Source organism: Paramisgurnus dabryanus, chromosome 15 (genome assembly GCF_030506205.2).
Source record: "Paramisgurnus dabryanus chromosome 15, PD_genome_1.1, whole genome shotgun sequence".
Classification (NCBI taxonomy): Eukaryota; Metazoa; Chordata; class Actinopteri; order Cypriniformes; family Cobitidae; genus Paramisgurnus; species Paramisgurnus dabryanus.
The window spans coordinates 5,126,032-5,138,107 of NC_133351.1; the positions used below are offsets into that span (position 1 = coordinate 5,126,032).

The 12,076-nt window shown below is 37.8% G+C and overlaps 1 protein-coding gene across 2 annotated transcripts; it reads right to left on the reverse strand.

The window, feature by feature from the left end:
- Positions 1-3,750: 3,750 nt before the first annotated feature.
- On the reverse strand, positions 3,751-10,857 carry LOC135733546 (uncharacterized). 2 transcript variants are annotated; one of them, XM_065252272.1, is made up of 15 exons: positions 10,752-10,824; positions 10,019-10,447; positions 9,671-9,772; positions 9,107-9,478; positions 8,803-8,901; positions 8,077-8,309; positions 7,322-7,500; positions 6,884-6,977; positions 6,446-6,790; positions 6,223-6,340; positions 5,802-5,893; positions 4,989-5,103; positions 4,510-4,782; positions 4,171-4,344; positions 3,751-4,087 (listed from the first exon to the last, which is right to left on the reverse strand). In XM_065252272.1, the coding sequence occupies exons 2-15, from the start codon at positions 10,260-10,262 to the stop codon at positions 3,882-3,884; spliced, it is 2,646 nt and encodes an 881-aa protein (XP_065108344.1). In that variant the 5' UTR covers positions 10,263-10,447; positions 10,752-10,824; the 3' UTR covers positions 3,751-3,881. The 2 variants fall into 2 exon arrangements, with proteins under 2 accessions (XP_065108344.1, XP_065108343.1); XM_065252271.1 differs by having other exon boundaries at positions 10,019-10,857.
- Between the last annotated feature and the right edge of the window lie 1,219 nt (positions 10,858-12,076).

Below are 12,076 nucleotides of genomic sequence, written 5' to 3' on the forward strand. Positions count from 1 at the left end.
TATTACCCGATTCGCCCGGTGCATAAAAGGTTAACGATGCGATGCATCGGTTGAAAAACTTCATCGGATACAAATTAGCATTTGCATCGCGATGCATCGTTTTTTACCCACTGCATCGGTAAAAACTGGTTAATGTATGTATAATTATTAGTAGATTATTATTTAGAAAGTGACCAATATTTTAAGATTGGTTTATCCTCTCTAAACTGTTGCTACGTACTGGAACCCCACAGAAAACGAAGTGTGTCATGATTTGAAAGTCAGATAATAATAAAAACGCGAAATGGATTTTCAATTATATGGACTCTAAATGAGTGATGTGGAATGGATTTACGGAAGCAGCAGCAGCAGGAAAGTCAAGGCTTTAGCTAAACTGCGGAACGGAGTTTAATTTATTAGTGAATTTCTATCTAGTAATGGAATGGATTTGACTAACAGCGCTTTAACAAGTTAGAGAAAAAATAAGTGGGTCAATATTCCACTATCATCATTAATCTTAAAGTGGTCTTATAATGGTTCAGACGCACATGTACAAATCTAATGTGTGGAAACTGAACACTCTAAGAAAGGATGTGTTAATTTTTACTTATTATTTTGTGTTATTTAATTTAACACATTTTGTGTTATTTTAACACAGGATATGTGTCATTGTGTGTTGATTTTGTGTTAAAATAAATAAAATGACAACACAAGATATGTTTAAACACCACAAAATAATTTCAATAATAACACAGATTTGTCTAGCTAGGGACAACACATTAAATTTGTTGTGCTCAACTAGACACAAAATGTGGTGTTTTAACACAACTGTTTTAAGAGTGTACCTTGCAAAGCATCATATTTTTTCATTGCATCAGACTGCACTGCATCCTAAAGGGGTGAATCGTATCGCATCGGTAGCTGTTCATATATATCTTTAATGTATTGCATCATAGGCTAGTGTGACTCATAGGCAGACTCAGTTATGAAGATGCACTACTTTGGCTCAGACTCCTGGCCACACACAAATAGCTAGAGGTCTCAAATTAGACAGACAACTTTGTTAACATCCCCTGTATAAAAATCTGTGCCACATGCTGACATTTTATCAATTATCTGGCTGAGCATTCTACAAGCATGGGTCTTCAACCCTGCTCCTGGGGACCCACTGTCCTGCAAAGTTCCTTTCCAACCTTCTTCAGCACACCTGGCTTATGACTTTTCAAGTGACCCTGAAGACCTTGATTAGCTGGTTTAGGTGTGTTTAAATAGGGTTGGAGCAAAAGTCTGCAGGAAAGTGGGTCCCCATCAGTGCTGGGCAAGCTACTTGGAAAATGTAGTGAGCTAAGCTACCAGTTACTTCACATTAAATGAAGCTTCACTACACTGAAGCTACCCCCCTGGCAAATGTAGCAAGCTAAGCTACATCAATAGTAGCTTGCTACATCCAAGCTACTTTTTATTTTATATGTTTTATTATATAATTATTTATTCAGTTTCAATTTATCATTTTGGTAATTATAGGCAATACAAGCATAATGTAGGCCTAGGTACTTCACTTTTTGGGGCTGTTTGCTGGACTTATCCTAATCCCAGAATAAAATGCATGTTTGAGCTGCCTTAATTTAAAAACACCTTGCCCTGACATATCTTAACACAAGGGTCTCCAACGTGGGCCCGCAGGCAGCAGGTAGCCTGAACAGAGTCTGTGAGGTGCCTGCCAGAGCATTAATAGTTTCAATTGTAATATTTATTACATGTTTTTATATGAGCTTGGCTTGATGACATAACCCAGTCAGAGGTAGAGCACGAGTCTTCACAGAATGCAAGTGGTAATGTTTTGTATGAATGAAGGCTGCACAACTCGAAAATACGGAACAAATGACGTCCTGTGTCGATTCAAATGACGCGCTTATTCTCAAATTCAGGACGACTTCAGAAATGTTTGGAAAATTGTAGCTTGTGTGGAAGCTACCTCACTACTTGGTCAAAAAAAGAGCTTAGCTACTGAAAAGCTATTTGATTAAGAAAGCAGCTAAGCTACCGCCAAGCTACTGAAAAATGTAGTTAAACTACTAGCTTCGCTACTTGTAGTGAAGCTACTGCCCAGCACTGGTCCCCATGCAGGAGCAGGGTTGAAGGCCTATTTTCTACAGCAGTGGTTTTCAATCCTGGTCCTGGGGACCCACTGCTGCACACTCAGTTCAGTTCATGGATCTTTCTCCTAACGAGCTGATGATCTGAATCAGGTCTGTTAAATAGTAGTAGTTCCCTAGGACCAGGATTGAAAACTACTGTTCTACAGCATCTTTGCTTCTTTCAGTGGTACATTCCAAGGACGTCTTTGGTCTCAGACTTGACAGCATGTGGGGTCGTGAAATGTATTCTGCAAATCACACTTTTATGCATGAAGTCAACTCAAAATATTGTTTTAGTGTTTCTTAAATGATATTTAATTGTCAGAAGTCAGCAGATGGCTGCCAAATCTGTGTATTCCCTTGCATCTTTGTGGCCTTACACTTGCCATAACAAATGAAATTATGTATTTCAGAACAATACACATCAACATATGAAGTCAATGCAAATATGGATGTATAGTGGGATTTTAAATTTGTATATAATATGACAATGTCCAAACAGAAAAATCAATTAAGTGAAACTGGGTATTTTTACAATCATCAGTTTATCAAGATAACTCAAAATATGAATATTTTAGGGGGTTTTGAGTAATTACAGATTTCATAGCCATTGAGTACCAAAACTGTTAATTTCCAAGGATCTCTGTTGCTTCAGACTTGCCACAGATGGTGAAATGAAACTGGATTATTTCTGGATAATGATATCAGTGTATAAAGTAAACTCAAAATATGAACGTTTTATTACGTTATGAATGAGTTAAGGTATGTGCATACCCAAAACAGTATTTCTCAGAAGACATGCTGCCACAGAATGTCAAATGTGTTTAATTGGAATGTTTTATTCACAGCACACAGCAATCAAGATAATCAAAAAATGTTTTTTAATGATTGGTGAATTATTTAATAATACACATTACATAAACTATACAGAGCAACACTACACAAGGCATTATATTTCAGATATTCATAATACTAACACAAAACATGAGAAAACACCAATTCATAATATAAGTTTTCAAGTTATAAGTTGAATTACGTTGAAATTCTAAAAAAAAATTATGTTTATTTAACAGGGTCATACATTTTTTTTGGCTTTGGATGGAAAAACAAAATAAAATCCAAAAAGCAGAGACTCCTGCTACAAGTCTGCACGGTAGTGGTCTTTCTTCCCATCTGGTCACAACAACATGGACATGGTCAAGAAATATATATTAAAAACATAACTAAAACTTCTTCTCTTTTTATTCCAAATCTTATTTTAATGACATACTGCAACAATGCACTTAGCATTTGTACTCTGATTTTGTATGTGATAAACAGAATTGAATTTTAACATAAAAAGTCCAGGTGCTACAATGATGATCTTGCCAATCTATACATTTCTTTAAAGGGATAGTTCACCCCAAAATGAAAATTCGGTAATCATTTACTTACTCTCATGTTGTTACAAACCTGTATGATTTTTCTTTGTTCTGATGAACACAAAGGAAGATATTTTGAGAAATATTTGTAATCAAACCATTCGTGTACCCCATTTACTTCCATAGTATTCTTTATCCTACTATGGAATTAAATGGGGACCACGAACAGTTTGGATACAAACATTTCTCAAAATATCTTTCTTGGTGTTCATCAGAACAAAGAAATTTATGCAGGTTTGTAACAACATGAGAGTAAGAAAATAATGACAAAATGTTTATTTTTGGGTGAACTATTCTTTTAACAAAGACTTGGAGAACATTAAAGTTACATAAAAGTTGGTCATTACACACCCTCTGTTTCATCTTCTGAAAGTTCAGAGTCACTATTGTATTCATCTGAATCACTTTCCAAGTTTACTTCTGTTCCAGTCAAAACATGCAAATAACAGTTCTTTGTGTGCTTTCGTATTCTGTTGATGGCTTGTGTGTTCTTCTTGGCTAAGCTCTGTAGACCTTGGATTCCTTCTTTACTCAGGCCCCACATCTCACCTTATATACAGGGATAAAAACAACTTTATTACAGACTTTTAGAAACATACTGGTAAGTATAATGCATGCCAAGTGTAACATACTTGATGTGGTCCTGCAAAGCTGGGATGACATCTCTTTCAGGGTGTCTGCACGGGTGCAAAGAGATGTCCAATGTTTTTCCATCTCAGTAATGAGAATCTTCTTCTCTTCCTCAAGCCTCCTTACTGCCATTACCATGTCAAATGCCTTCCTTTTTGTCCTTAGACCTACAGAGTCTGTAATACATAAAATCAGCTTATTTTAAGATTTCTTGATATTCCAGATAATGTAAGAAAACCTTTAAATACTATGTTTTCTTACATTATCTGGTCTAACATCAATGAAAGATTGTGTGCTACTATGAGACTTATTTCACATCGTCAATGGATTTATGTACATACCATTGTGTGGAAGCTGCCATGGCCAAATGATGTCATCTGAAAGAACGGTGTCCAAATCCAGGTTTTCTGCATTGGGAACCATGGCGTTATATTGAACCACCACAGAATTTAAAAGCGTCTTTTCCTCCCTGATCTTTCTGCGTATCCGGGCACGACCCTTGCAGCCATCATTGTCTTTATAAAGACGTTGTGATCTCCTTTTAATACTGGTGACCAGCTCCTCAATTCGTCTGGCCACAGCAGCAACATCAGAATCAGTTGAGGATGTTGTCCCTGATAGGAAGAGAAGTAGGAAATTTGCTTCTTTATTTTAGGCGTATGGTCCAGTGAACCTAAACATTATTTTCTGCAACTTAGTGGCTACCCTAAAGTATAAGGCTTTGTACCATACAAGTTCAAGGCTATGTGTATTTGCAACAAACAAAAGCTTGATGAGAAATTCAAAAGGTGGAAGCAGTATATCAAGTTGAACATTATACCTTCTGCCCACTCATTGACATCAGTGATCCAGCCCTGCAGTTGATCATCTGTGACTGCCATTTCAGTTTTCATGATCTCCAGGCTCTGCAACTGTCTTTGCAGGGCTATTGTGGCCTTCAAAACAAACAACAAATGACAATGAAGCTACATACAGCACTCACTTAATATACTGTACAGGGACAATAGACCCCTTCACAGTTCACGCCACAGGCGATTCCCACTGCGCATGTCGGGGTCAGAAAAGTAGATTATGTTGCCTATTATTCGGTATCGTCAAAAATGCCTACTTGTGTCGTGGGCTTTGAAAATCGCACCAGGTCTGCTGTTAAATTTTTCGGGATTCCTGCAGAATCTCAAAAACAAAAAAATACAACATCTGTGGCTGCAAGCAATTAAATGTGCAGACTGGGACAATAAAAAGATCAAAGAGGCTTGTGTTTGTAGTGCTCACTTCATTTCAGGTAAGTCATCATTTTTCAGCCCTGTTACATTAAACTAGAAAGCCTAAATGGTATGAACAGTTTGACCCAGTGCTGCGCGCGCACCCGATAGTCATTCAATGTTTACAAACCTTGAAGGGGTCTATAATATATGGCAATTCCATGAAAAGTGGAACATTTTGTCGCATATACAATGTCAATATAATGCCACGGTATCTGCTTGATAATGATTACAGCAGGTTTCATGCAAAATACAAAATACGCACACAAATATAAATATATATATTGTGTATATACACACACACAATATATGTGATGCCACTATATTTTACAATACACAATAAATGCATAAGTGGTTACTGGTGTCTTTACCTTTTGATATCGGCGGGCAAGTGTGGAAGCCAAGTTGCTCATCTTTTGCTGATTCCAGCGCATGGCCATGACTGTGAGCATGTCTGTGCGTACTGCAAACAAATAAGCTAATTATTATTCTTGATAGTAGAGGTAGGTGAAAAACTGTGCAGACCTGCTGAACACGGTATAGAGGTAAAGAACGCTGTAGCAGGACAGCAGGTGAGTATGGTAAGGTACACAAATGGAATAGAGAACTGTAGCAGGACAGCAGGTGAGTATGGTAAAGTACACAAATGGTATAGAGCACTATAGCAGGTACATGTAAATGTACTGCAGCTTGAACACTTCTAACAGCAGTATGAGAAAGGCAAAGTATTGCATTAGTTTGCAGCTGTATCTTGTATCATTTTATTAAAATAGTGCAGTGTGGTTACCTTACCTGCTTTTGCCATGTGCTTAGTGGTAACAGCAATTCTTGAAAGGAAGGCATTACACTGCTCCACCTCCTCCCCAAGAGTCAAACCAGCCCCCTCCTGGTACGCCCCACTCCATTTTACCTTCAAAAATAAAATAAATGAATCTAAGATGCAACAATCTTAGGTTTGGACAAAGAAAATCACGTGGACAGTGAAGTAAAAAAAAAATCACATGGATTTTCTTACCTCGCATTTGAAGTCATGGGCTTTAGCATGAAACACTGAAAGAAACGGCTTCATTGAGAGCAGATCCTGAAGCTCAGGGCATTTCTCACTCACTCTTTTGAGGTAAGGCCAATACTTGCACGCAACATCCATAGCAAAGAATTTCACTGGCTTACAAGCCATTTTTTTCTGGAGGTACAGAGGGTAAGCAAAAACCTCCCCCCTGAACATATTAAGGGCACAAAGAAGAACACCATGTCGACAAACGGCAAGTTCTAGGCCCTCCTCATCTACTTTGCTGGAAGACTTCTGTGATGTTTCTCGTGCCGCTGACCACTGTCCCCCACAGACACCTCTTCCAGAGATCTAAAACATGGAAGATGGTTAACAGTCCAAACCAAATCCTATGTAGGAGTTGGTTTTTTGGATGTATATATAGTGATGTTTTTGCCAATTTACATGGTTGGTCGAGGAATGGACATAGTCCACGAATCTTTCTACATCATCGTCCTTGGCTATGAAGACACCATTAAAGATGGACTGTTCCTCTGATCTAAATAAAGAGACACATATTGCCTTTTAATATTCATATGATTTTTATTATGATTTTTAGCAAAGTAAACTTTAGTAAACTAAACACTATGGGGCGGTTTCCCATACAGGGATTAGACTAGTCCTAGACTTAATCCCTTTTAAGAGCTCTCCAAACTGAAAACAACTTGCACTGACATATCTTAAAATACATCAGTGTCCTTTGTTTCACCTCAAAATGCACACAGGTAATGTTTTTAGTAAGGCATGTTTGTTAAAACTAGTTATATTTCCTAATTAAACTAAGGCCTAGTCCTGGATTAAGCTAATCGTGGTCCGGGAAACCACCCCTATATTTTTAAGTACCTTGCTGCACTCTTGAATCTATAGTGCTTACGGTTCCCATCAACAGAGACCGCAAGCATGTTTGGGGTGCATGCTGGGCAGTTAAAGTGGTCTTCCCGAAAGACTTTGTCCACTTCGAAACGGACAGCCTCCCACTCCAAAAAGCTTTTTCTGAAGCTGTCTGCTATGATCTTTCCAGTCTGTTTCAAAAGAGAACAGTAAAAGAGAAACTGATAAAACACTTTTTTACCTTTAACATTGAAATAAGATCCACTAAAATAGAAAAACACTGGGATGTGCGTACTACTTTTGTGACCTCTCATAATTAACATCAAAGGATCAGCGCCAAAGGCCCTGTGATTATTGTGCTGACACGTAGTGCTTAATGCATTTGTGGCCGGACCCGTGTTTTTATCCTGTCTCGAGTGTCCTTCGCCGTGCCCACTCCCCTGTCTTTATCCCATACTTTCCTATCTCCTTTACTGTCCTGTCCCAATAATAGCAAGAAAGCCCCTAAAATATATTTTAAATGAATAAATAAACATCAAAAGAAAAGAACCTGAAAGAAAACCTTACAGTCTCTAGCCAAAGAAATGTTTCCAAATGAACATTTCTGTGATCAGATCAAATGATGTTTATACACCTGTGACAAAGGGTCTGAATTTACACAAGTGAATTTACACATCTTTTCCCTAAACAGTGTAAATGTTCATGTGTACTTTTGATCTCATACTATAATTGTGAGTTACTTAAAGATTGTCACCACAAATACTTACACGGCCAAAGCGGACAGTTCGTTGATCTAGCATTCTAAGAAATGCCTGGCTGGACATCCCGGGTGCTGCCATCTTCAACTCCTCAAAGGAAAATAGGATGTCTGTAGCATACACTGTGGAAAATTGAGAAGTAGCGGGCCAATAGTCATTATGGACCAGCTCATCCACGCCAGCACTCCATGTGGCTTGGCATACCTCACATTTCAACTCTGGCAAGTTGAGATCATATCGGCCTGGGAAAAGGAAAAGAAATATTACTAGCTTGGTTTACATTAAACTTACTGCATCTGATCTGATATTCACATGAATAAAAACTCAGCTTAAGAATATGAATATCTGTGTTTGTTTCCATCAACTGTGTTAAAAATCACACTAAGTTTTCAATACTATGGACTAAACAAATGAGCTAAGGCAGGAACTGACAAGATTAATAATCACAGAACTGGACAGGCAAGGGGCTGAGACAGGAACATGAACACATTGCAGGTATAAATAAAGGAGCACAAGACCAGAAAGTAGACAAAGGGAACACAGGAAGTAACACAAAGACCAGACATGATAGATAGTGGAACATCACAAGACAGCATATTACATCATGTCAGATGAGTGTGTTTCAGAAATTGCTGATCTACTGGATTATAACATATAAGCATGACATATGGATAGTGTGTAGACATAGGGTCAGGCTTTAGCGGAAGTGATGCCCATCCCCAAAGTTCTCCTTACCATTCATTGTAACCACAGAAATGGGTTTTCCAGTTATGACACTTAAACTCTGAGGACAGCTACATATTCTCCCTGGCATCTCCATGGGTACAAGACACACTTGATAAAAATATACATATATGAGAATAGTTATAAGGATAGAAGATAAAGGCCAACATATGTATTTACTGTAAGCTTTAAAAGACCAGATATTCTTCATGGCTTCATTGCCTGATCAGAAATTATTTATTTATTGTTTAAGTTTGCCAGGTGATAACTGGAATAAACAAATGAGAAAATGTGACCCTCAAAAACTACCACTTACCACACTGGGTAAGAACCTTCTCCACATAACAGGATGTCGGAGGCAATGGCTGAAAGAAACCATCTGTAATTGAGTCCCTGTTGTGGAAGACTTGAGCCTTGTGGATGCTGATGTCACAACGGGCACAGAGGAAGGGGTGTGGTCGACACTCACAACAGTGGATCATAGCTGGACTGAGGTAACATTTCTGGCAGACTGGACTTGCCACATGCTGCTTAGCCACCATTTTATCCACCAACCGGGGTCTCACTTTCTCCCACCACCCTGAGACAAGACTTTTTCTTACTGACCAATCACTGGAGGCTTGCAGTGGTTTTTCTTGGTCATCAAAACCTTCACCCAGTGAGTGCTGTAGCACTTGTAGGAAATTCTCTGTTAAAACAATGAACAGTATTTAAAAAGAACAGGTTATTAAACAAAAGAGAATATCGCTGAACAACATTCATTCTGAAGTTTGTAATAACTGTGTTATCTATCGTATTACATACAAATATGAAATGTGTATTACATTCCTATTATTAATGAACGTACTGTTTTACAGTGCAGGGACAATATAGGACATACCAGCGTTTATGTGAGAAAAGTCATCAGTCATTTCCACACTGGTTTCCGGAGCACTGGAAAGGGAAACATCAGTCTTTCCAGTTTGTCTGTGGCTAAGACCAGCTGTAGCAGAAAAAAACATCTTAAGAATTTAAAACCTACATGGCTGCCTTTCAAATATAATGACACAAAGTTTTAGCATATTGTTTTTGCTTATAGTATGTATAGTAAGTATGTAGAATTTTACCCATATTTACATATATTTTCTAATTCACACCCATGACTTAGTGACATGTTTATATATCATTTCAAAAGGTAAACATAGATCTAGAGAGATCTTAATTAACATGAATGAAAAGAAGGTCTTACCTGCTTGCTTTCTGGAGAATCTTGGCCTCCCATAAACAATGTTCCCTTCACTGTCCCTCTTAATCCACTTCACAGTTGGAGGCTGGATGGATGATGCCTTTTGTTGCATGCGAGGCTGGATGGATGATGCCTCTTGTTGCATGCTGGTGACCACATGCAGCCTTTGGAGTTCATCCATGTCTTCTGCCTGGTTGACAAGACAGTTGATCTCGTCCAAAAGTTGGTTCCGCTTAGGATCTGACATGGCGCACAGAACAAATAAAAGTGCACAGGGACAAACACACCACTAAGAGAAGAGAGGGGAGAATAGATAGGGAGAGAGAACAATACAAAAACGAAAACAGGGAAAATGACAATACAAACGTGGCTCTTAAAAGTGCCTTTTGTAGTCAGCTACTAATTATTAGATGAAACATTGAATTTAAGAACCTGTTGAAAAAGAGAAAGATAAATCGGTACAGAATTGATAACTAAACTACACTACACATAAACAAACACACAGAGTATAGATTGTGTTTACATGTTGTCATCAATAATGCCTCAAGCCATGGATATGTATAGCACCATGCGCACATATAATAAGGTTATATTATGTCCATCTCAATGTCACGACATCACACAGTGCGCTAAAATATTACCCAACAACAACAGCAACAACTTTATGATATGAGCTGATTGTTTTTGATAAAGTAAGACCTAATATATCTAATTCTAGATTGAGTCCAATACTTACGCATGAAAATAGAAAATCGCAATGGTGCTTGGGATCGTCGCGCGCATGAGGTGTCACCGCTGAAGTAGCTGATTGGCCAACGTGAAATAGGGTAAGAGGCAGGAACAATTATTATTATTATTACGGTTGTTGTTGTTACTATAATAATAATAATTATTATTATTATTATTATTATTTATCATAAAGCATTATTACAAATATACTGGGCAAATAGTTTTTTTATCAAATTAAATTTGATTTGCAGCCACTGCGTGCGTCAAAATCTGACGTTATTGGTCGGTCTATTTTCATGCGTATAATATAATAATAATAATAATAAAAATAATAATAATCATGATTAAATTATTAATATTATTATTAGTTTCTGATTGGACGTTTGGATCTGTTGGAGGCGGAGGATGTACGAACAGAAATGAAATCTAAACGGTAGAAAATATAATTCGATATCATTAAACTTCGTTAGTTGTTACGGTTATATCAAAGCATTATTAAAAAATATACTGGGCAAATCGTATTTTATCAAACAAAATTCCGATATGCAGCCACTGCGTGCGTCAAAATCCGACGTTAAGGGTCGGTCTGACCCATTAAAAAGTCTATCTGTAGCCTAAAACCTGGTGTGTTTTCCGCAAGGAAATACAAAAATCTAGCAAAGTTATTATCATTATTATTATTACGAAATTTCCACCACAGACGGCAGATTCGTTGGTTGACCCCCGGCCGCGTCAAAATACGAAGATGGGGGATTTGCATTGAAGTGTATAGTCGGCCATCTACGTTGAAAAGCAACGCAAAGGGGGTACCTTTTACCTCGGATGTCGACGCCAGGGGGCAATGACCAAACGTCGATATGTAACGATGTGGGGTGAGACTGTGTTGGTATTCCTGTGGGCGGAGTTTAGTCAAAAACTGTTCTAGTGACGTCATTAAAGCAGGAAGTAGAGGGCTGTAGTCCAAACCGGCCATTCCCTGTATAAAAGGCGAATTCTGTTAAAGAAAAATATCGCCTGGCAGTGAACTTTGAGCTTTAACATTTTACAGGTATTATTTATGCTATTATAGCAACATTACACACTAACTAGGGTTTAAAAAAGTGGGATCTGAAAGAAGGTGACCTTTAACATCCAATGGTATACAGAAATTGTTGACTGAATGGTTCTGTGGAGTTAGATGTTTTCGGTACTGATCCTGTGCTATGCCCACTGCAGACATATTTAATCATTGACTTATTTAAATACTCTTGCAAAACTAGTTTTTATTATTGCGTCTATTATTTGATATAAAAAAGGAAACAATAATTTGGGAAACAATAAAAAGTAATATAA

Excerpts from the sequence above, each read along its gene's own strand:
- LOC135733546 (XM_065252271.1), bottom strand. The coding sequence starts at position 10,262 with ATGTCAGATCCTAAGCGGAACCAACTTTTGGACGAGATCAACTGTCTT. Across the intron at positions 9,479-9,670 it reads CTTTTCTCACATAAACGCTG|AGAATTTCCTACAAGTGCTA; the intron begins GTATGTCCTATA and ends TTGTTTTAACAG. Across the intron at positions 4,345-4,509 it reads ATGGCAGCTTCCACACAATG|ACTCTGTAGGTCTAAGGACA; the intron begins GTATGTACATAA and ends TATGTATTACAG.